The 22,797-nt window shown below is 42.2% G+C and overlaps 1 protein-coding gene across 2 annotated transcripts in view; it reads left to right on the top strand.

Moving 5' to 3' along the window:
• LOC109890815 (interleukin-17 receptor D) overlaps nucleotides 1–21,805 on the top strand; it is a 51,004-nt gene extending 29,199 nt beyond the window's left edge. Inside the window, exons 2-15 of one of the 2 annotated variants that reach the window (XM_031824742.1) lie at nucleotides 2,354–2,443; nucleotides 5,967–6,033; nucleotides 6,817–6,942; nucleotides 13,547–13,665; nucleotides 13,875–13,995; nucleotides 14,214–14,258; nucleotides 14,466–14,617; nucleotides 15,648–15,713; nucleotides 15,863–15,917; nucleotides 16,120–16,230; nucleotides 16,957–17,141; nucleotides 17,588–17,747; nucleotides 17,993–18,850; nucleotides 19,590–21,805. In XM_031824742.1, coding sequence (XP_031680602.1) covers nucleotides 2,354–2,443; nucleotides 5,967–6,033; nucleotides 6,817–6,942; nucleotides 13,547–13,665; nucleotides 13,875–13,995; nucleotides 14,214–14,258; nucleotides 14,466–14,617; nucleotides 15,648–15,713; nucleotides 15,863–15,917; nucleotides 16,120–16,230; nucleotides 16,957–17,141; nucleotides 17,588–17,747; nucleotides 17,993–18,850; nucleotides 19,590–19,717 — 2,283 coding nt within the window. In that variant the 3' untranslated portion in view covers nucleotides 19,718–21,805. The remainder of the gene's footprint in view (nucleotides 1–2,353; nucleotides 2,444–5,966; nucleotides 6,034–6,816; nucleotides 6,943–13,546; nucleotides 13,666–13,874; nucleotides 13,996–14,213; nucleotides 14,259–14,465; nucleotides 14,618–15,647; nucleotides 15,714–15,862; nucleotides 15,918–16,119; nucleotides 16,231–16,956; nucleotides 17,142–17,587; nucleotides 17,748–17,992; nucleotides 18,851–19,589) is intronic. The other variant, XM_020482856.2, reaches the window with a different exon arrangement.
• Nucleotides 21,806–22,797: the final 992 nt, after the last annotated feature.

The raw sequence follows: 22,797 nt of genomic DNA, 5'->3' as shown, positions 1-22,797 counted from the left end.
TACCATAGGCCTCACAGTAACAAGGCTTACTATGGTCTGAATTAGAGGTCGACCGATTTTGTTTTTCAACGCCGATACCGATTATTGGAGGACCAAAAAAGCTGATGCCGATTAATCAGCCTTTTTTTTTTTTTTTTATATTTAAAAATATATATATTTTTTTTATTTATTTATTTGCTATTTTTTATTTATTTTCTTATTTAAAAAGAAAATGTATTTTTTATAATTTTTTAAAATATTTATTATTATTATATATTTTTTTTAATTTAAAAAATATATATATTCAAAATATATATATTAAAAAATATATATATATATTTGTAATCATGACAATTACAACAATACTGAATGAACACTTTTAACTTAATATAATAATCAATTTAGCCTCAAAGAAATAATGAAACATGTTCAATTTGGTTTAAATAATGCAAAAACAAAGTGTTGGAGAAGAAAGTGCAATATGTGCTAACGTTTCAGTTCCTTGCTCAGAACATGAGAACATATGAAAGCTGGTGGTTCCTTTTAACACGAGTCTTCAATATTCCCAGGTAAGAAGTTTTAGGTTGTAGTTATTATAGGACTATTTCCCTCTATATCATTTGTATTTCATTAACCTTTGACTATTGGATGTTCTTATAGGCACTTTAGTATTGCCAGTGTAACAGTATAGCTTCCGTCCCTCTCCTTGCTCCTCCCTGGGCTCGAACCAGCAACACAACGACAACAGTCACCATCGAAGCAGCGTTACCCATGCAGAGCAAGGGGAACAACTACTAGAAGGCTCAGAGTGAGTGACGTTTGAAACGCTATTAGCGCACGCTAACTAGCTAGCCATTTCACTTTGGTTACACCAGCCTCATCTCGGGAGTTGATAGGCTTGAACGAAGAGCTGCTGGCAAAACGCACGGAAGTGCTGTTTGTATGAAAGTTTATGCGCCTGCTTCTGCCTACCACCGCTCAGTCAGATACTTAGATACTTGTATGCTCAGTCAGATTATATGCAATGCAGGACACGCTAGATAATATCTAGTAATAACATAAACCATGTGTAGTTAACTAGTGATTATGATTGTTTTTTATAAGAAGTTTAATGCTAGCTAGCAACTTACCTTGGCTTACTGCATTCGCGTAACAGGCAGTCTCCTTGTGGAGTGCAACGAGAGAGAGGCAGGTCGTTATTGCGTTGGATTAGTTAACTGTAAGGTTGCAAGACTGGATCCCCCGAGCTGAGAAGGTGAAAATATGTTGTTCTGCCCCTGAACAGTTATTTAACTGACTTGCCTAGTTAAATAAAGGTGTATATACATTAAAAAAAAAATGTAATCGTCAAATCTCCTCCCAAAAATACCGATTTCCGATTGTTATGAAAACTTGAAATCGGCCCTAATTAATCGGCCATTCCGATTAATCAGTCGACCTCTAGTCTGAATGGTCTGTTATTGTTTCCCAGGCTTTGTATAAATCTATTTCCCTAGTTGGGGTTAATTGTGTGGCATTCTGTCTCAGCGATAAGGGCATCCTTTTCTAAAATGGCAGGATAGATAAGATCTTTGATATACTGCCAGTGCCAGCCAGCTATCCAGACTGTCAGTCAGCTATACAGTAGGGTCAGGACTAGTAGCATGGCAAGGAAACAAAACACGAAGTGAATTTAACTTATTTAGGAAAACAGACCTAATGTTTGAAACATACATCATGTTGTCATCCAGAGTCATGTATTTATTTTCACAAGCTATAATACACAATACTTTACATACAGCAGGTTTTTAAAGAACCAGAGTTTGGTCCACTTTGTTAGAATTTTTGCACTGGAAAAATATTGCGATACTGTAATCTTCCCGGCCCTACTATACAGTCAGCCAGTTATACAGCCAGGCAGCCGATCCCCATCCCCCAACTGTAGGGTCTAGTTTACATTGCGTTTTCCTTATTTTGTACAATTCTTTTGAGTTTTTACCTTTTTTAAATTGTAGTAACAGCAGTGGTGTAAAAATACTTTGAAGAACTAAAGTAATTTTTGGGGGTATTTGTACTTTACTATTTATTTTTAACTACTTTTACTGCACTACATTCCTTAACAAAATAATGCACTTTTTACTCCATACATTGTCATTGACACCCAAAAAGTACTCGTTACATTTAGAATGCTTTGCAGGACTTGAAAATGGTCCAATTCACAGATTTATCAACAGAGAACATCCCTACTGCCTTATAAAATATATATATATACAAAAATAATTCTTTACATTAAAAAAATATATATATTTCGCCCCCAGAAACACAAATGAGCATAGAAGTATGTTTAAGCATACATGACTGTTGGGAGTGTGTTGCCATACCTTTTTACCCCCAGGTGCAGCAGAGCCTGCACACTGAAGATGAAGTTGCAGGAGATGTCTTGACCACACCCTGGCTGCTGTCCAGACAGCGGAAGTGCTGGAAGGTGTGTCCCTGGCACTGTTTCATGTCCATGTCACCTCCCTCAGAACCAGTGAATATCTCCAGGTTCTTACAGCGGGGCATCATCAGGAGTGCACAACAATACAGGATATGGAATTAGGTTTAGTATGGAGTTGAATTCTCAATTTTAAAATCCTTAGACATAGGTAGAAAGGTAAACAAATGTCCGGCACTGGAGTTTGAGGAAGGTTGAGCGATACAGTATGTGTTAAGTAGTGTATGCAAGGCATAAGAAGACTTGGTGATTCAATGGTCCAAAACCTGGAGTCCTCTCAGGGCAATGAGGTAGAAGCCATCATTGTCAACTTGAACGATAGTTTTGTTACAAACTGTTGCCTGTGTGGGGTAGGCACTGCGGGTCGGTTATGATGAGATTATTATGGATAATTATGGATAATATTATGGATAATATTTGTATTTGTCAAACGGCATCAAATCATCGATCATCATGTCACCAGAATAAGACCTTTGACATTTATTCGAAAGGAGCATCAAACTCATACTGAGCATGTTCACCATCCAGTGAAATAATTTATTTTTTATTTAAATAAATAATCTGTAGCCTAATGAACTGCATGGTTTCCAGAGTCGTAAATGGGAGGACCGCACTTTTCATCACATGACTCCCAAGTTTACTTCGATATGATGGTTATTATACATTTTTACAGACACAATGTCCCACCATACAGTATAGAAGCATCTTTCTAACCAATAGACAGAAGCTGGTCATCCTCTCTACGTGACAAATGTCCTGTGCACAATGTCTTCATACAGCATCAAAGAAATTGGAGGAACACTCAGTATCACTAATGATTAAGTTACGGGATGATTGGTGGATGACCTGGTTACCTACAGGAAGTCTGTGCTGTGAGTGCTGTGTATAGAGGAAGGCCAAAGTACTCTACTTGGAACAGAATGGACTCTTGTCTCTGTCAGCTGAGCAGAGAACAACTTAAAATTGTATGCGGTTAGACAACATTGTAAACCGCTATCATTTGATTCCAAGCCTGACGTCTGTTGGCTCCCCCTTCTCAGTCACTGACCTCTTCCCTGTCTGTTCTCAACCTACCTCTCTTCTGCCAACCAGTCATGCAAATCCTCCTCCTCTACTAAGCTCCTCGACTTAGGTGCAATGCTCTTAGTTAAACCAGAGTTGTATAGAAAACGAAACCACCTTGGCTTTGGTTAAACCACATGGCTAGATGGCTAACATTAACCTCGCTTGCCCTTATCAATAGCCTGCTTTTAATAACAGAACAAATAGCTACTTCAATTTCAATATTGAAATCCATAGTTGATTATCTAGCTAGTTGGTTAGCTAGTTTCTCTACTGGAAAACTATCAAACTTACCTCTTGTCAGCCATCATTCACCAGCGTTGGGTGTTTTGCCCAACATTTGTGTATAAGGCGTCACTTTCAATCACCAGAGGGGTGACTTCCGCATGTCTTTCAACTCTTAGTCACTGGAAAAGTCCCTCGATCTTCGTTCCTGGCATTCCCTTAGGGGTAGTGGTGACGACAGATGCGTCACTCACGGGCTGGGGCGCAGGTCATCAGGGAAATGCAAAAAAACAGCGTATGGGCCTCATCTCCATATTGCTCACATAAATGACCTTGAATTGCTGACGGTGCTTCTTTCAATGAAAAAATCACGTCTTGATCAGAATGGACAATACGACTGTAGTGGCGTACATCAACAGCCAGGGTAGCACTCACTTCCTGTGCTTACAGACTATCCGTCAGGATTATTCTGTTGAGCAGAGCACACCTACTGTCTCTACATGCGACTCATGTTTTGTGCATACTGAACATAGGAGCAGACTTATTCCCTTATTGAGGGAATCCCCATCAAGCGGACTGGAGACTCCTTCCCTAAGTGGTGAAACGGATCTCTTTGCGTCTCAACAAAACATGCACTGCTCGTTGTTCTTTGCGCTAGCGGGAGATGCACCACTGGGGGTGGACGCTCTAGCACACCCTTGGCCGAGGATTTTACTTCAAGGCTTTTCCTCAGCCTCGTACTTCCCACTCTGGCCAGAGTGAGGGAAGAAGGCTTATCTCTCATCTTGGTAGCCCATCGATGGCAAGGCAAGCTCTGGATAGCAGAGATTCTCCTGCTATACGGTGAGCCTTGGCAACTCCTGTTAGAGGTCTCTGCTGACCCAAGTGAACAGAGCTATTTATTTATTTAAAAAAATAAAAAAATACAACCTCACCTGGAAACCATGGCCCTTTGGGCCTGACCCGTGAGAGGTTAAATCTGGTTTTTAAGACGCTCTGCTGGTCATCCTTACATCCACAAAGTGAGTGAATGAGCACGGTTAGTTCACCATTCGTGCCTACAGTTTGCCCAGGGCTTTTCCAAGGTTACATATTTGCCCAACCCCGCCTTTATGCGTAAGGTTAGCAGCAATTACAATCGTCTCGCCTTGGCGCTTGTGGCGTTCCACCCTGCCGCCTTTTCTATGTCCAGTACGCTCATTGCGCATATACTTGGATAGGATGAGAGCTTTGCACAAGTGTGTCCAACTCTTTGGCCCGGGCACCTCCCTTTCTCGTCAACAATTGTCACATTGCATTGTGAAAGCTAATATATTGGCCCTATAATGGCAAGGTCTTACTGCCTCCGCTGGGCCTATGGGCTCACTCCACAAGGGGTATGGCTCTGTTCAAGGTCATCTCCTTACAGGGTATTTGCGATCCGTCTTGTTGGGCATCCCCTGTTACTTTCGAGGTTCTACCGACTAGACGTCACTGCACCTTTTGTTGGAGCCTACGGTCCTCCGTGTCGAGCCGCTGAGGGTTGATACGCTGGAACTACCTGGCTTCGAGCTCGTGTGCGATCCGAGAGTTGGCCATATATCCCACCGTGAGATGTTGAAACACAAAATTGAAAGAGAACTTAAGGTTCCTTGCATAACCCCGATTCTCTGATTATTATGAGGGAGACATCTCACCACGTTCCCCTACTTGCAAGAGTGTGAGGACGTTTGGTTTGCTCGATTGATCAAAGGGCAGGCGAATAGCTCTTTTAGTATGAAGGTAGGGGCTTCCTCATTCGCCACTCGACCTGTCTCCGACAGACGTGTATGATTTTGGTTCTTCAAGCTATTTAGGAGATTCTGGTGAATCCCGCTGTAAGATGACTCACTCATAATTTAAGAGAACTGGGGTCACTCAAGTGACCTGAAGTTTTTCTTTGGAGTACATTTTAAAGTGAAAAATCTAGAGACCTCGCCGTAATTCTGTTACCGTGGAATTGCCCCTCTTACTTTCAGTTTGGCTGGCAATACAACAGTATTCCAACTGCTGGGTTATTGTGTACTGATCCAATATTTCATGTTAAGTACGTAATTCTATGGATTATTGTTCAGGCTGATTTTCTTCGCATTCCTGTGAGGCCGCAGACTGTCCGTCTGAGCATCGGCAACATGAGGTGGTTGTATTGATGTGTATTACTGTCTGCCAGTTGTCCTTGTGGTTTCACCATCTTTCTTTCTTGCAGGGGCTCCAGGTCCAGTCAAGTTCTGACGGGAATGGTCGGAAGCGAGGGGTCACATTCCGAACAGACAGTGAGTCCTTTCTTTTTCTCTCTCGCTATCGCTCTCAATGTGTTCACTATTTCACATGGCCTTGCATGAAAACTGCCTGCCCTTTCCATTCCATACTAAAGTTGACCTTTTACCACCTCAAGTTGCCAATTCGGTCTCAGACCCTCCACCAACAAGAAGTTAATATCTCGAAGTCAACGTTTTCTCTCCTGTAACAAATCCAGATTTTTTTTTTCCCCCCCACCCACCCACCCACCACCCCAGCAGTCAGCTGCTATTATCCATGACTGTCAGAGGGAACAGCTTTTCTGAAAAGCCCCTCTCTGGTTTAGCATCACAATCGACTGCAGCTCGGAGCCAGGGGGTGTGTGTGACACAGCCCACTGCTCCTCTTCCTATACCTGAGAGGACATGGGGATCATAGTCAAAAGAGATGGGAGAGGAGGGGACAGCTCCTTACATGGCTGCACATTCTTGTCCCCAGGCTTGGCTCAGAGAGAATCTCACCCACTCACCTGTCCATTAGTCTTCATCCAGGGGAGCCCTGTTCTGAGCTTCCCATCTTAACCACGCACTGTGATCTATCCTCTTTCTTCTCTTTAAGGTGTGATTTGGGGGTGATTCTCTGTGTGGTAGAAGAGGAAGGGAGTCTAATTTTAGGACTCAACACTGTAAACAAATGTAATTGTGACTAAGGTTGTTTTGACTTTTTTTTTTATCAACCACCTCTCCTCTCCGTCATTAGCATACTCTAACTTTGATATCCTCTTTCTTGTCATCTCCTCCTCTGTTCTCCTCCGCCAGACTGCTCTGTGAACTGGAGTCCATTGGGGAAGCATGCCATCCATGGGGTGAACAATATGACATTCAGCCACCTCTCCTGTGACAGCCAGGCTGCTGTGGTGGTCCACTGGATGACCAGCCCTCTAGGTATGAACCATATGCCTTACGCATTTTAAATTCTTCCATATGATAAAATAGTCATTATACAGACTAGAGATCAACGGGCAAAATCGAATCCAGTGTCTGAGGTTAGAGTTGAGCAGTCACTCCTAGTGTGCGGAAATCTGTATCCAGAAGTTAGTGGTTGACCTACTTTGAAATGTTTCCACCAAGATTGTTTTGGGTAGATCATATTACATCTGGGAGACACTAACATTTTAAAGCCCTCTGTGTGTGTGCGGGAAGACACGTGTGCTTCCTACACCTGGTTGCACACAGGAGTCGTTTATGTTTATCTTCAGTATCTCAGACCATGGAGAGTCATTTGTAGAGGTAAGAGGTTCGAGAATAGGAGGGTAAAGAAAAGGCTCATCTTCAAAGCCCCGTGCTGTGCTGTGTTTTTGTGCCTGTCCTCATCAAAGACCCAGGGCAGTTTACCTTCCCCCAGTAGGCTTACTCTGCTACCCTGACAATCAGGGATCTGCCCCTCAGAGGGAAGAGAGGAGGAAGGGATCCATATCTTACACAACAACACTGATATGTTTGTGTGTGTGTGTGTGCAAGCGCGCAAGCACTGTGTGTTGTGTTTGTGTGTGTCTTAAGTGTCTCTGTTGGCATGCTATATGTGCGGGTGTGTAACAGAGAGAGCAAGACTGAAAGGGAGGCTTCCTCTTCTTCTGTCAACTGAGGCACTGCTGAAGCCATGGCTGATCCTCATGACAATGTAGCCTGTTATTCTCCAGGGGTTAATCCCTAGGACAGGGGCACCACTGCTCAGGTAGAGGGTTAAAGAAAGAAGTAGGAAAAATAAACTAAAAGGGCAGAAGAGCGAGAAAGAGAGGGGGGGGGGGGGGGGGGATCTTTCCTACTTTGAATCAGGTAGTTAGAAAGCTGAAGCTACCGACGCCAGGGGGGAAAAAACACTCCGGAAGACAGCCCAACCTGTCTGACAGCTTTTTCCTTCCAGTTTTTTTCTCTCTCCTCTGTGTCTGACGGGGAGGCTGATGGTATCTGTTTGGCGGTAGAAGAGGTAAAGGACTGAGTAGAGGAGGTGTAGAGTTACCACCACCACAAAGAGAAGGCTCTTTCAGCTTCTAAGCGTACACACACACAGCCTCTGCTCCCCACAGTGGTAATAGAAGCCACAGGGAATGTGTGTTTTCTGCCTCTGCTGATGCCTCGGACTGATAAGGAAGAAATGTAATTAACGTGGGAGGTGCGCTGGCACACTTTGAAGGGCACGGGAATACTTCCTTGGCACGCAGACACCCTCTCTCTTGTCCTCTGCATACCTGGGTTCAAATACTATTACAAATACATTTCGAATGCTTAGATGTGCTTGCTTGAGCTTGCCTGTTGCTATGAATAAATGGAGAAGTCCTAAAAGTGCAAATCCTGCCCACCTGGTACTCCAGAAAGGCTAAAACAAACACACAGTATTTGAAAGATTTCAAATGGTCTTTGAACCCAGGTGTGGTCCTCTGCCAGGGCACAGCCTCTTTCTCCTGCCAGCTCAAATTATGGTCTCTCATAAAAACAGGTTTGATACTATGCCCTTACCTCAAGTGTGTGTGTGACTAGCTAATGTGTGTGGACTCCTACTAACTTCACAAACAACATCCGCTTCATGTTTTCATTCATTGTTTTGGGCCCCAGTTAATATTGTTTGTGCTTTATGGAAGTTACCCTAGAAGTTAAAGTACAGTTGCTAACGGTAACATATTGTGACCTTGGGTTTTATCTGACATTTTTGGGTTAAAAAATGTGTTATTCACATAGTTGCTCTTTTTAGATGGTCCTTTACATGTGAGATACAGTGAGCTCCTAGTATTGGGCCAGTGACACCATTTTTTGTTGTTTTGGCTCTGTAATGATACAATGCCTGAGGCTGAAGTGCAGCCTGTCAGCTTTCATTTTAGGGTATTTTCATTCATATCGGGTGAACTGTTTAGAAATTACAGCACTTTTTGCACATAGTCCCTCCATTTTAGGGGACCAAAAGTATTGGGACAAATATATATATATATATATATATATATACACACACACACACACACAGACAGAGTTGAAGTCGGAAGTTTACATACACTTATGTTGGAGTCATTAAATCTCATTATTTCAACCACTCCACAAATTTCTTGTTATGACTATATTTTTGACAACTCGGTTAGGACATGTACTTTGTGCATGATTCAAGTAATTTTTCCAGAAATTGTTTACAGACAGATTATTTCACTTAACTCACTGTATTACAATTCCAGTGGGTCAGAAGTTTACATACACCAATTTGATGGTGCCTTTAAACAGCTTGGAAAATTGTCATGGCTTTAGAAGCTTCTGATAGGCTAATTGACATCATTTGAGTGAATTGGAGGTATACCTGTGGATGTATTTCAAGGCCTACCTTCAAACTCAGTGCCTCTTTGCTTGACATCATGGGAAAATCAAAAGAAATCAGCCAAGACCTCAGAAAAAAACATTTGTTGACCTCCACAAGTCTGGTTCCTCCTTGGGAGCAATTTCCAAATGACTGAAGGCACCATGTTCATCTGTACAAACAATAGTACGCAAGTATAAACACCATGGGACCACGCAGCCATCATACTGCTCAGGAAGGAGCCGTATTCTGCCTCATAGAGATGAATGTACTTTGGTGTGAAAAGTGCAAATCAATCCCAGAACAACAGCAAAGGACCTTATGAAGATGCTGGAGGAAACCGGTACAAAAGTATCTATATCCACAGTAAAACGAGTCCTATATCGACAACCTGAAAGGCCGCTCAGCTAGAAAGGAGCCACTGCTCAAAAAGACTACGGTTTGCACCTGGCCATGGAGACAAAGATTGTACTTTTTGAAGAAATGTCCTTTGGTCTGATGAAACAAAAAAATGAAGTGCTTGGTCATAATGACCATTCTTATGGTTGGAGGAAAAAGAGGGAGGCTTGCAAGCCAAAGAACACCATCCCAACCGTGACCCACAGGTGGTGGCAGCATCATGTTGTGGGGGTGCTTTGCTGCACGAAGGACTGGTGCACTTCACAAAATAGATGGCATCATGAGGAAAGAAAATTATGTGGATATATTGAAGCGACATCAGTCAGGAAGTTAAAGCTTGGTCGCAAATGGGTAATGACCCCAAGCATACTTCCAAAGTAGTGGCAAAATGGCTTAAGGACAACAAAGTCAAGGTATTGGAGTGGCCATCACAAAGCCCTGACCTCAATCCTATAGAAAATGTGTGGGCAGAACTGAAAAAGCGTGTGCGAGCAAGGATGCCTACAATTCTGACTCCGTTACATGAGCTCTTTTATATTTTACCTTTTATTTAACTAGGCAAGTCAGTTAAGAAAATATTCTTATTTTCAATGACTGCCTAGGAACAGTTGGTTAACTGCTTTGTTCAGGGGCAGAATGACAGATTTGTACCTTGTCAGCTCAGGGATTTGAACTTGCAACCTTCCGGTTACTAGTCCAACGCTCTAACCACTAGGCTACCCTGCCACCCCTCCTATATCAGGAGGAATGGGCCAAAATTCACCCAACAATTGTGGGAAGCTTGTGGAAGGCTACCTGAAACGTTTGACTCAAGTTAAACAATTTAAAGGCAATGCTACCAAATACGAATTGAGTGTATGTAGACGTCTGACCCACTGGGAATGTGATGAAAGAAATAAAAGATTAAATAAATCATTCTCTCTACTATTCTGACATTTCACATTAAAATAAAGTGGTGATCCTAACTGACCTAATACAGGGAATTTTTACTAGGATTAAATGTCAGGAATTGTGAAACTGAGTTTAAATGTATTTGGCTAATCTGTATGTGAACTTCCAACTTCAACTGTATGTTAAAGTAGTCATAAGTTTAGTATTTGGTCGCATATTCATAATTACATCAAGCTTGCACACAGATTATTTTGTGCCCCAAATAATTGAATGGTAAATAATGTTTTGTCTCATTTTGGAGCCACTTTTTTTGTATATATGAATATATGTTGCTCAACACTTCGACATTAATTTGGATGCTACCATGATTATGGATGGTACGGAATGAATCACACATCATAACCCCTCGTAATCAAAACGTGTTCCTACTTTAATACACACAAGTGCATTTTCCCCAATACTTTTGGTCCCCTACTGTTGGGGGTACTATTTACAAAAATGTCTATACGGTTCTCTCAATGTGGATGAAAATACCCTAAAATTAAAGCTGACTGTTTGCAGTTTAACCTCATAATCATTTCAAAGTCAGTGCTGGCACACTGAGCCAAAACAACAACAAAAAATGTAATTGTCCCAATACTTTTGGCACTCAATATATGTCAGATTTTTTGAAAATAATCGATCGAAAAAAGGGAAAATATGGAAGTTCTCTGTGCAAATACCTTTTTAACTTGGTGCTATAAGGTTAAATCCAATTACACAATGCTTGGTAGGCAGTCAAAAAGAATTGCATGTAAGATCTACTTATTGAGTCATGAAAGATGAAGACGAAACTACAGTGCATTCAGTTTTCAGACCCCTTCCCTTTTCCCACATTATGTTACGTTACAGCCTTATTCTAAAATTGCTTTAAAAAAAAACTGAAATAGCTTATTTACATTTGTATTCAGACCCTTTGCTATGAGACTCAATTGAACTCAGGTGCATCCTTTTTCCATTGATCACCCTTGATGTTTCTACAACTTGATTGGAGTCCACCTGTGGTAAATTCAATTGATTGGATGTGATTTGGAAAGGCACTATATAAGGTCCCACAGTTGACAGTGCATGTCAGAGCAGACACCAAGCCATGAGGTCGAAGGAATTGTCCGTAGAGCTCCGAGACAAGATTGTGTCAAGGCACAGATCTAGGAAAGGGTACCAAAACGTTTCTGCAGCGTTGAAGGTCCCAAAGAACACTGGCTTCCATCATTCTTAAATGGAAGAAGTTTGGAACCACCAAGACTTTCTAGAGCTGGCCGCCCGACCAAACTGCGCATTCAGGGGAGAAGGGCCTTGGTCAGAGAGGAGACCAAGAACCCCATGGTCAATCTGACAGGGCTCCAGAGTTGCTCTGTGGAGATAGTTGTCCTTCTGGAAGGTTCTCCCATCTCTGCAGCACTCCACCAATCAGGCCTTTATGGTAGTGGGCAGACGAAAGCCACTCCTCAGTAAAAGGCACATGACAGCCCGCTTGGAGTTCGCCAAAAGTTACCTAAAGGACTTTCAGACCATGAAAAAACAAGATTCTCTGGTCTGAAGAAAACAAAATTGAACTCTTTGGCTTAAATGCCAAGCGACACGTCTGGAGGAAACCTGGAACCATCCAAGACAACGCAGAAGTGGCTTCGGGACTAGTCTCTGAATGTCCTTGAATCACCCAGCCAGAGCCCGGACTTGAACCCATCGAGCATCTCTGGAGACACTTGAAAATAGCTGTGTAACGACTCTCCCTATCCAACCTGACAGAGCTTGAGAGAATCTGCAGAGAAGAATGGGAGAAACTCCCCAAATACAGGTGTGCCAAGATGTAGCGTCATACCCAAGAAGACTCGAGGCTGTAATCGCTGCCAAATGTGCTTCAACAAAGTACTGAGTGAAGGGGTCTGAGTACTTATAGAAATGTGATATTTCCATTTTTCTACATTTCTAAAAACCTGTTTTTACTTTCATTATGGGGTTATTGTGTGTAGATTTTAAACGATTTAATCAATTTTAGAATAAGGCTGTAATGTAACCAAATGTGGGAAAAGTGAAGGGTTCTGAATACTTTCCGAATGCACTGTTACTATTGTCCCTGTTCTCGCCTAGTAAGCTATAGGCCGTCTAAAATGCATTGGTGCTTTTATTGGAATAGAAACACCATAATATGAATTAAGCTAAAATATGAGAAATACTTTTTTAAGTAATAAAGGCAGAAAAATACGCGTGAAAGCTTAATTACATAACGGAATGTCAGTGGGACTACAGCCATATCGACACCAGAATGGAACGGGGAATTGAATGAGTCGCATTTTAAATTGAAATTACCGACTTTTGTCAGCCTTTGACCATACAAATATTTTATATAATATTCTGCCCATTTTCTATTTTTGATGGACTTGTATGTACAGATGTTTTTAGGTACAGTGAGCTGCAGGCCTACATAGGCACGTTGTAAAATGCAACACAAATTCATTCATGTTAGGGAAACACCATAATATTCAGCTGAAATATCAGAAGTAAATCTTAAAAGGCCAGGATCAGCTTTCTTTTTGTGGAGGAGAAAAGGGAATACATAATCTAATTGCAGCGTTCAAATGGTGTGGTAGATGCGCTCAACCATACCCTCTGGTGGTGTGAACAAGCATTAACGGTAAACACAAAGTGCCACAGCATACCGCGCACGCTATACTGCTGTATGACTCAACTTTTCATCGAGGAACTCCTGTATGTGATACGTGGGGGGGATAGTGTCACGGGTGTGGTGGTGTTATGCTGTCATCTGACATGGGTGCATTTTTGTCACCGATTTTGAATGCGCATGTTTCTATTCAGGTATTGAACGTGTGTGTGTGTGTGTGTGTGTGTGTGTGTGTGTGTGTGTGTGTGTGTTATTCTGTCCAGGTATTGAGCATGTGAAGGGCTTCAGAGTATACCTAGAGGATAAGAACCCAGAGGGCAAACGGTGTCAACACATGATCCTCAAAGACCCACGACCGCTCAACTTCTCCTACAAGACTGTGGTAAGTCACTTCCATGCATCTGGAAGTAAGGTGTGCGAATGAGCTTAGCTCAAGTCTTACCAAGTTATGTGTTTGGGTGCCGTAGCCGTTCAAAGTCTTGATGACCGAAACGCATCCATTTTGACTGCTGATAATACATCGAAGCAATACTTAATTTGTGAGTGCTGGCTGATTTTTACCCAGAAGTATGCGCTGTTATTCCCTGACAGAAGATGAGCTCACAGCCCTTCCCTGGCCTGGCCTATGAGACCGATTACATGGTCCGTGTTGTTCCCTTCCCCACCGTCATGAACGACAGCTTCTTCCCCCCATCCTTCCTGCGCACAAACTGTAAGTGGAATACAGCTCAAATTGCAGGCCCTATTTGTAGGCTAGATCACGAGCTCAGCGCGAAGTCACGACCACCAACTTGGAATGTCAATACAGCCAGGACAGGAGTTTTTCTTGACCTGATCAGGAGGAAAACTCTTGGCCCTATTGATAACGTTGTAGCTAACAGTAATAGTATTATAACTGTTGTCGAAGACTCCTGTTGTCTTTGTTTTCAGCCTGTGATGTTCTACTGGGTCCAGACAACCTGGTCTGCAAACCATGTAAGTAATCAAGTGCTGTTTGCTAATACTGTAATTACTCTCGTAACAGCATTGTGTTAAAATGTAATATTATATCCTAATTGTTTTGTAATTGAGTTGCGTGTCCGCTACTGATTATGGATGAAACCAACAGAAATTCCTATAATGCTCCTATACATGGATTAATCTCTCTCTGTCTCTGTGTCTCTGTCTGGTGGTTGTGTCCAGTCTGGAAGCCCAAGACTCTCAACATCTCCCAGCTGGGCTCCAACCTCCATGTTGTCTTCGACCACGCCCCCTCCACCTTCGGCTTCACCATCTACTACCTGTACTACAAACTACGACAGGAGGGACCATTCAGGCTTAAACGCTGCAAACCGGTAAGAGCATGATTACATTACGAGTTTGCCACGTCGTTTTTACTGGTGAAGCTTCGCTAAGAGTGCCGATCTGTCCAGTGCCGATCTGCCCCAAAGTCCATATCTCATTCATTATTATCTAATACGGTCAAGGTAAAATCCGAGATAAGCACTCCCACTCTGAGACACTTTTTTTTTTGTAATATGGACCCTGAACGGCTTCTAATGTGTTTCCCAGACATTGAGGATGGATGTTGTACGGTTATGGTATGCTGACGTGTCTTGTCCTCGGCCTCTATCTACCGGGCCCCTACCGCCTGGGCCTCTCTCTGACGTCCTATAACCTCCTGGGACACACCATAGACTATCCTACTTTCACAGTCAGTCAGTCTGACAATCAGAATCACTCTGAGGTAGACCACGGTTTTAAATACTATTTTAAAACATTTCAATACTTGACCTGTGCTTGTTTAGGTTTACCTGTTGAAATGGAACATTTAGAAAAGTGAAGGTGCAAACCCTGTCCATCTGGCTGGCAAAAGCTAATCACATTTGAAAGGACGAGTTTGATCAGACTCACTGAGTTACTGAAGATATTCCCAGCAGAACATAACTTCATTATTCAGGGCTGGAGGAGAGAAGAGTCTCTTCTCTCTCACACATGTTGCCAGAACAGACAGCACTTTGTATCCAGGATGCGTTGTTTTAGCTGTGGAGAGAAATCATATCTCCCCTGTTCCTCCTACTGTCGGTCAAGTCTTCTAGCGGCCCTGCCCTACTTCTTCTGTCTTTCGAACAATGATAAAAGCCAAAGCCCCCCCTAGCTAGCTGTAGCTCTCATTCAGGTCCCCTCTCTCTCACATACTGTGTTTTAGAAACAGGACCTGATTAGGTCCTCAACCATATGATTGGTTAAGAGGTGAAAAAAATCAACTATTATGATGTCAGTATTCCAAACCCTCAGTCAGAAATGCATGAGACTCCTCAGCTCTGGACATTGTATCACTACAGAAACGGCATGACAATAATGCACCATTCTACTCTATTTTAGGAGTTTAATCTGCCCATAACGACATGCGTTCTTCAAGATGTGATACCAGGAACCTATGCGATTGAGGTAAAGCATGATTCTCACGGCGCTGGTTAAAAGTAGTGCACTACAGGAAATAATGAGGTGCTATTGTGGATGCAGAACTGATGGAAACCCACTGAAGCCATCTCAGCTGACACACATATTTCCTTCCATATATGTAATTTGTCCTTCAGCTGAGAGATGACACCAACACTACCAGAAGACAGGCCCAGTACCACGTAAGCCAAGGTGAGCTGCCTGCTACTAGCTAACATCACAGTATTGCCTCTAGACTGACACCCTCTTACTAAACTCACATTACATAAGCCTGGATGACTGGGGCTTTGCCAAACTCTTCTGGGTGTTTTATGTTCACTTTGCTGAGTAAAAAGCACATTCATAGTTCATTGGAAATGTATTTGCTTGTTATTTAAATGTCTTTCTGTCTCAGTCCACTCCCCGTGGGCAGGGCCTATCAGAGCCATGGCCATCACTGTCCCTCTAGTCATCATGTCTGCCTTCGCTACACTCTTCACTGTAATGTGCCGGAAGAAACAACAAGGTACTTTTCATCATTCATAATAATGAAACATTTCACGCTCAGGGTTCTATTTGCAGGTGGTATTAAAGCCAGTGCAATTGTCAGATGCAATTTTTTGGCCTGTAATTTACCCGTCTTGTCTTACCAGTCACTTCCGCTGAGGTGGGTTAGGGTGGCAATATCTGAGGTGTGTCCTTAAAAACATGCGCCAAAGTGCCAATTTCAGTATACACTGGTGGGGATATTTAAGACCAACTTAAGTCTGGTCTTAGCGGTAACGCGGTTGGTTATGGCGTGGATTCTGACAATACTCCGTGCCCCCAGCCGATTGAAGTTGATGACAATGCAAATACTGTCAAATCCTACAGAACTAGAGACAAATGCATGCAGTATTAAGCCATGAAATGCCTTGATTGGCCAAGCCCTCGTCACACCTACAACTTGTTTATTCATCAAACCCAGCTCATAATAACGGCTGTTAGAATAGCAACAAAAAACTATCTGACACACCCCCGGACCTATAATGCTACTTACCGCCAGCACTTAGATTTACCAATGACTTAGGTTTGTAAAAAGTCCCTCCGTCTACATTCGGTCTGTTTACTGAATCTACCTTTAAAAAAAATCTGTATCCAACATTTACAAACATTAGTAGACATTTAGTAGAATAGGCCAATGCATTTCCCTTCACCTTTGTCTTCATATTGTATTAATACTGTATATTGTGTTGTAACTTGATCTGTGCAGAGAATATCTACTCCCATCTGGATGAGGAGAGTGCTGAGTCATCGTCTCACACCACAGCTCTGAATGCAGACAGACCCTGGCCCCGGACTAAGGTGTTTGTCTGCTACTCCACTAAGGACTGCCCCAAACACCTCACAGTCGTACAGAGCTTCGCCTTCTTCCTCCAGGACTTCTGTGGCTGTGAGGTAGGAACTAAACTTCCCAAATAATGTTCCTTCAAGCACACAACTTTGTAGCTAGGTTATGGCTCCAAGGGTTGGCTCCAAGGGTTGGCTCCAAGGGTTGGCTCAGGCCAGAGAATTGAATGTGATGGGGTTGGAAAATGTAAATCAGGAGTGTGCTTTGTGCCACCTGCTGGTTGATCCCATGAAGTGTGTGACTTCATAGTAGAATTAGTAGTAGCAGCATATATTTTATAATAGTAATAGTCTCTTCCACCAGCCCGATGTGATGAGTATAGCTCAGTAAATACTCAAAAATGGTTTACTATTCTGTAATATTAATCTATAATAGTGATGATGATACACCATTGGAATCTATGTCTCTCTGTGGTGGTTAGTCCTGCAGGTGATATTATAGTTTAACCTCGCCCCATTCCATTCGCCAGTTCCTATTTTAGATTTTTTTTCAGGTGACTCTGGACCTGTGGGAGCACCTGCAGATCTGTAAGGAGGGCCAGATGTCCTGGCTGAGTCGGCAGATAGATGAGGCTCACTACATCATCACTGTCTGCTCCAAAGGCCTCAAGCACTATATAGAGAAGAGCCGCAGGGGGAAATCACCAGCCAGAGGTGATTTGATATATTTTTTTGGGGGGGAATGATTGTTTGATTTCATTTGTTTGACAAATGAAAACCAAAAGTGTCAAACATTGTCAGACATCTACTGAATTAACAACGGAAGTTACAACAGGTGTCCTTTTGGTTATGTTCAGTCGAATAAATGCATATACAGCCAAGTACATGCATTTTAACAAACTATCAAGGATAAACTCACTCACTGATTTACTATATGTCCATTGTTTCTTTTGGTGTAGGTGGAGCAGCTGCAGCAAACGGAGCAGAGCTCTTCATTGTCGCAGTGGCCATGATTGCAGAAAAGCTCTGTGAGGCGCGCCAGAAAGACCAGGACCTGTCTCGCTTCATGGCCGTCTACTTCGACTACTCCCACGAGGGCGACGTCCCGACCATGCTGAGCCTGGCTCCCAAGTTCAAGCTCATGGATCAGCTCCCTCAGATGTTCGGCCGCCTCCACTCCCGCCAGCTCAGTTTACCGGAACGCGAGCCGCAGCCGCTCAACATCAGCAAGAGGAACTACTTCCGGAGCAAGTCAGGGCGGTCTCTGTACGTGGCCATCTGCAACATGCACCAGCACATCTCATTGGAGCCTGATTGGTTCGAGAGGCAGGTGAAACCCGCTCCTCTGGCACCGCGTGACGGAGTGTCATTGTCATCATCGTCGCCTCGCATGGAGAAGTTTGACTCTGGGTTGGTGCTCAACGAGGTTTTATTTAAGTTGCCATCAGAAAGCGAAGGTACTCTGAAGAGCAATGTGCTGCTCACGTCTCTCCCTCCCAGCCTCAGCCTGGCCCACTGTTCCTTGGACCGACCCGGGGGGCCTGGGAACAGCCTCTCCAGCTCTATCTTTTCTCAGGGGGAATCTGGGTTCACATCGGGGGCCTCGTCTGGTTTGGGTCCTCTGGCTCTGAGGTCTGTCGTACCTCCCCAGGCTGGAGATGGGTCAGCCAGTCCCCCAGAAATGCCCCGGGACTCTGGGATCTATGATTTGTCAGTGCCCTCTTCTGAGCTGTCCATCCCCCTCATGGAGGGCCTGTCACCTGACCAGGCTGACTCCTCCTCCCTGGCCGACAGCGAATCATCTTCTTCCGGAATGGGTAAGAGACCAATGTTTTATGTCTAAAAATGCCTAAAATTATCTGACATTTTCATTGCAAAATAGTAAGCGGTCAAATTGAGAATGATTCAGATTTAAAGCCCTATGCCTAAAATTATGCTGTATGACATTTTCACATTTTAAGTACAATAGGACTGATAATGAACTATGAGTCAGATTTAAGAATGAGTCATCGGATTCGGAGATGATTGAGTCAGTGACATCATTTCAGACATATATGGACATCATATCAAAAATATTTCTTAATCCACTCCTCACTCATTTCCACCACTGGTTGTTTCTATTTCACCATTAGTGCCATTTAGGGTTGCAAAACTACTGTTAATTTACCAAAATGACCAGAATCTTCTGTAATTAACAGGTAATCTATGGTAACTTTGGTCATTTATACTTGAATAACTTCTCCCCAAAAAATTACATGTTTGTCCATGGGTTTCTAGCAGATAGACCAAATGGTTCAAGAGAAATGTGTCTAATTAAAAAGGCATCTAATCAACAATGGCATTTTCAATTATGTCTGCAACTCTTCCAACTATTGACTGCAACCAGTTTGGCACCAAAACATTTAAAACAAAGACATATTGACATAGTAAAATAATCGAAGTGTGTAAAAACAATGTAAAGGATATTTTATGCTGAAACCCTCATATTAAACACCAACGTTATTCACTAGTGAAGTCCAGTGTGTGTTTGTTTGCTGAATATCTCTTCATCTCTAGGTGATGAGGAGCCCCCTACTGTCAGCTCTCTGCACTACGCCGTGCCCACCATCTGTAAAGCTGAGCTTCACCACCACCATCTAGTGCAGTCTGAAGGACTGGGACTCTTTCCTGTTCCTCTCTTGTAGTGAACTTAACAACATTACATTACCTGGACATGCATGGCCTGTTCATAAGTAATCATTGGATCAAGCCCAGTGACCAATCCCATGGATTCTAGCGATGTCATCTGCTTCAGAATCTCTGTGGGCTGATAAAACACGGAGGAATGATGTCACGTTTTAGAACGCCGAGGGTGATGTCACTGTTTTGTGAACCTTCTAAGTAGCGGTTGTGTGACTGAAGGCAATGCATTATTTAACAATGGTTGTATATTGTTTTGCAGTGCTGTCCTGTAATTGTTAGTGGTGTAAAGATGTTGAATTCAGAATACACCAGATCTGCCCTTTAAAACACCCCACCCCATACCAGGTCACAGTTCATCAAATGGCCGACATCAATGTTTCTCAACCTTGGTCCTCTGGTGCATCAAAGAGGTGACACATTTTTTGTTCCAGAGCAGAAACACCTGCTTCAACTCCTCTACTGATAATCAAATCCATGATTACTCGAATCTGGTGTGTTAGTGCTGGGCTTGAACACAAATGTGTGACTTCAACGATGTAGTTTGTTAAATACAGGGACAATTAAATTTTGAATAAAAGAGCATTTGTTTGTTACTTTATTTTAATTTATTGTCAATGATGAAATAACTTTTTAAAGTATTGTACACCAACACAAGGTGCTGGAACTGAGTGTCAAAAGCACTTTTACTTGTTTAAAAAAAAAATGTCATTCTGGCACCAATTTGGTTTACTGATAGAAAAGGTTTTGACAACTGTTGTGTAAGAGAGCAGATAGGTTGGGAGTACTCACATTTTTATCATTTTTCAAACCAGCAGTTATGAAAATGTTATCTCACAGTAATGGACAGGGGTTTGATTTTAGGGGCATTCTAATTTTATAAACTAAATGCCTTTATTTGGAACTTGGAAATATACTGTTATTCAACTCTTACAGAGCAAAAAAGTAAACCCATCTTTGTGGGTCTACTTCAGTGTATGTTCTAACAATGTTTTAATGTTTTCCAGTGCCAGTCATTTTGACAACCACTTTGTTTTTGGAAATAATCCGTTTTATTCCAGTTTTGTATAGTTTTTAGATCCTTTTTTTCTCCACATTTTATATATACACTTTGTACTGTTTTATAGTACTCTAATGTAGGAAATAAGCAAAAAATGAAATTGTAATTTGTTCATTATTGAAGCCTCGGACAACCAAGTCAAAGGAGACAAGATTTAGAAGGATGGCTCGGTGAGACACAACCCATTTTCCTGCTCAAAGTGTGTAACTAAACATGTCATTGCAAGAACACAATCTGAAATATCATTTACACCCTTTACATGGCAACATAGATGTATATTTGATATCTGCCCATTTGAAGTGGCAACTGATTTCACCAGTAGCACCGTGCCAAGTGCGCCGTAAGTCCAAGGTCAAGATACAAACTGGTAGTTAAAATACAATGTAACCTATTGCATGTTTTAGTAACTGTCAAATGTGGTGTAATAATTGGTTGGGATAGAAATATTTTTTATCCCCCACATTTTCTTCCCACCAACCCCTACATTTAAATCACGTTAGTTTGCCTATTATAAACTTTATGGCGTTATGGCAGTCTGTCAGCACTGCTCAAGTTCAGTAGCAATATGGGAAGTTTATTATCCATTAATCTACATTTAAAAAAATATTATGTAGATTACCATCCCATGGTGAATAGACTCTACTATTCAAAAGAGAAAATTACTGTAGAGAGAGGATTAGAAATCACACCAATGACTACATTTCCTATAGGCCTACTTGGTGCTGAGTAATGTAGTGTGTTACACTCTACACAACTCGATTCTGATACGGGGGTCCGGAACATATTTACAGATCATTCGACTGCAAACCTTGCTTACATTTGTATACGATCACGTCTCTATTATGTGTGGGAATACTTGAACAGATTTCCAAATGTAAAATCTCTTGAAGCAGATGTCCAACAGTGAAAAATCTGTAAAACAAGCATGTTTTTATTTATTATGTTTTGCTCAGAACTTGGGGGTCCAAATAAAATCACTGGCCACCAGTTGGGGAACCCTGCTGTACTGTATCTCACTGTAAAAGACCCCTTGGTCGCTCTCTCACTCACACACACACACACGGTAAAAGTAGTTTATATTGGATATTTGGTTTTCTCTCGTCAACAGCAATTGAAACAAGCATGCCAATGACTATGAAAATGTTACATTCTGAATCGGGGTTGCATGGAGAACAAAACACAACTTAAAAACAAATATTTAAAAAATGATTTTGGGTTTCAATCTTCAATAGCTCTTAAAGAGTGCCGTGCCTATGGAAAATTATATTTTCTGAATTGGGAAGATGGCGAAAAATACAACAACAAAAAATTTGCATTTGGATTATCGGATTTCCACATTCAATAGCTCGTAGCCCTTTACACTGGTACCCGTAGACGGGATGCAAATATCCTATATTTTGACAATGATAATCGCCTAAATTGGAATGCAGTGGCTGTACAGTAATATGCTATACATGACATCAGAGCTCATGTTCTCCACTTCACAGCTCTGTATGGGTTTTGACTGACAGACATTCTGAATAGGAGTACAGCGAGCGACAAGAGGTTGCCCCATCCCTCCCTCTAATTGGGCAATGCTGTAAATTACGCTGACTCAATGTATTTTGTAAAATGAGATGTTGAGGATTATAATAAATCCAGCTCTGTCATACAAGCAAGCCAAACACCAGTGTGTCCAAATGTGCACTTCTCATTTCCATATCATAAAACTCTAAATATACCGTGTCAAATGTTTATGATCACAATGTTTGGTGTAACATTCCAAGATGACATGGCGTTATACCCTGGGTTGTCCTGAACAAGAATGAACTTATGTTTGCTTGTTGTACTGTATACTTCAGGTATTGTATATGTAAGTGAACTAAATGACTATCGCCCCGTAGCACTCACTTATGTCATCATGAATTGCTTTGATAGGCTAGTTAAAGACCATCTCACCTTCGCCTTACCTGACACCATAGACCATATTTGACCAAGAAGGAGCGTAATGGTGCTGCATCAGATGACTTGGCCTCCACAATCCCC

Source organism: Oncorhynchus kisutch, linkage group LG5 (genome assembly GCF_002021735.2).
Source record: "Oncorhynchus kisutch isolate 150728-3 linkage group LG5, Okis_V2, whole genome shotgun sequence".
NCBI lineage: Eukaryota > Metazoa > Chordata > Actinopteri > Salmoniformes > Salmonidae > Oncorhynchus > Oncorhynchus kisutch.
This window is presented reverse-complemented; position numbering and strand designations above follow the sequence as displayed.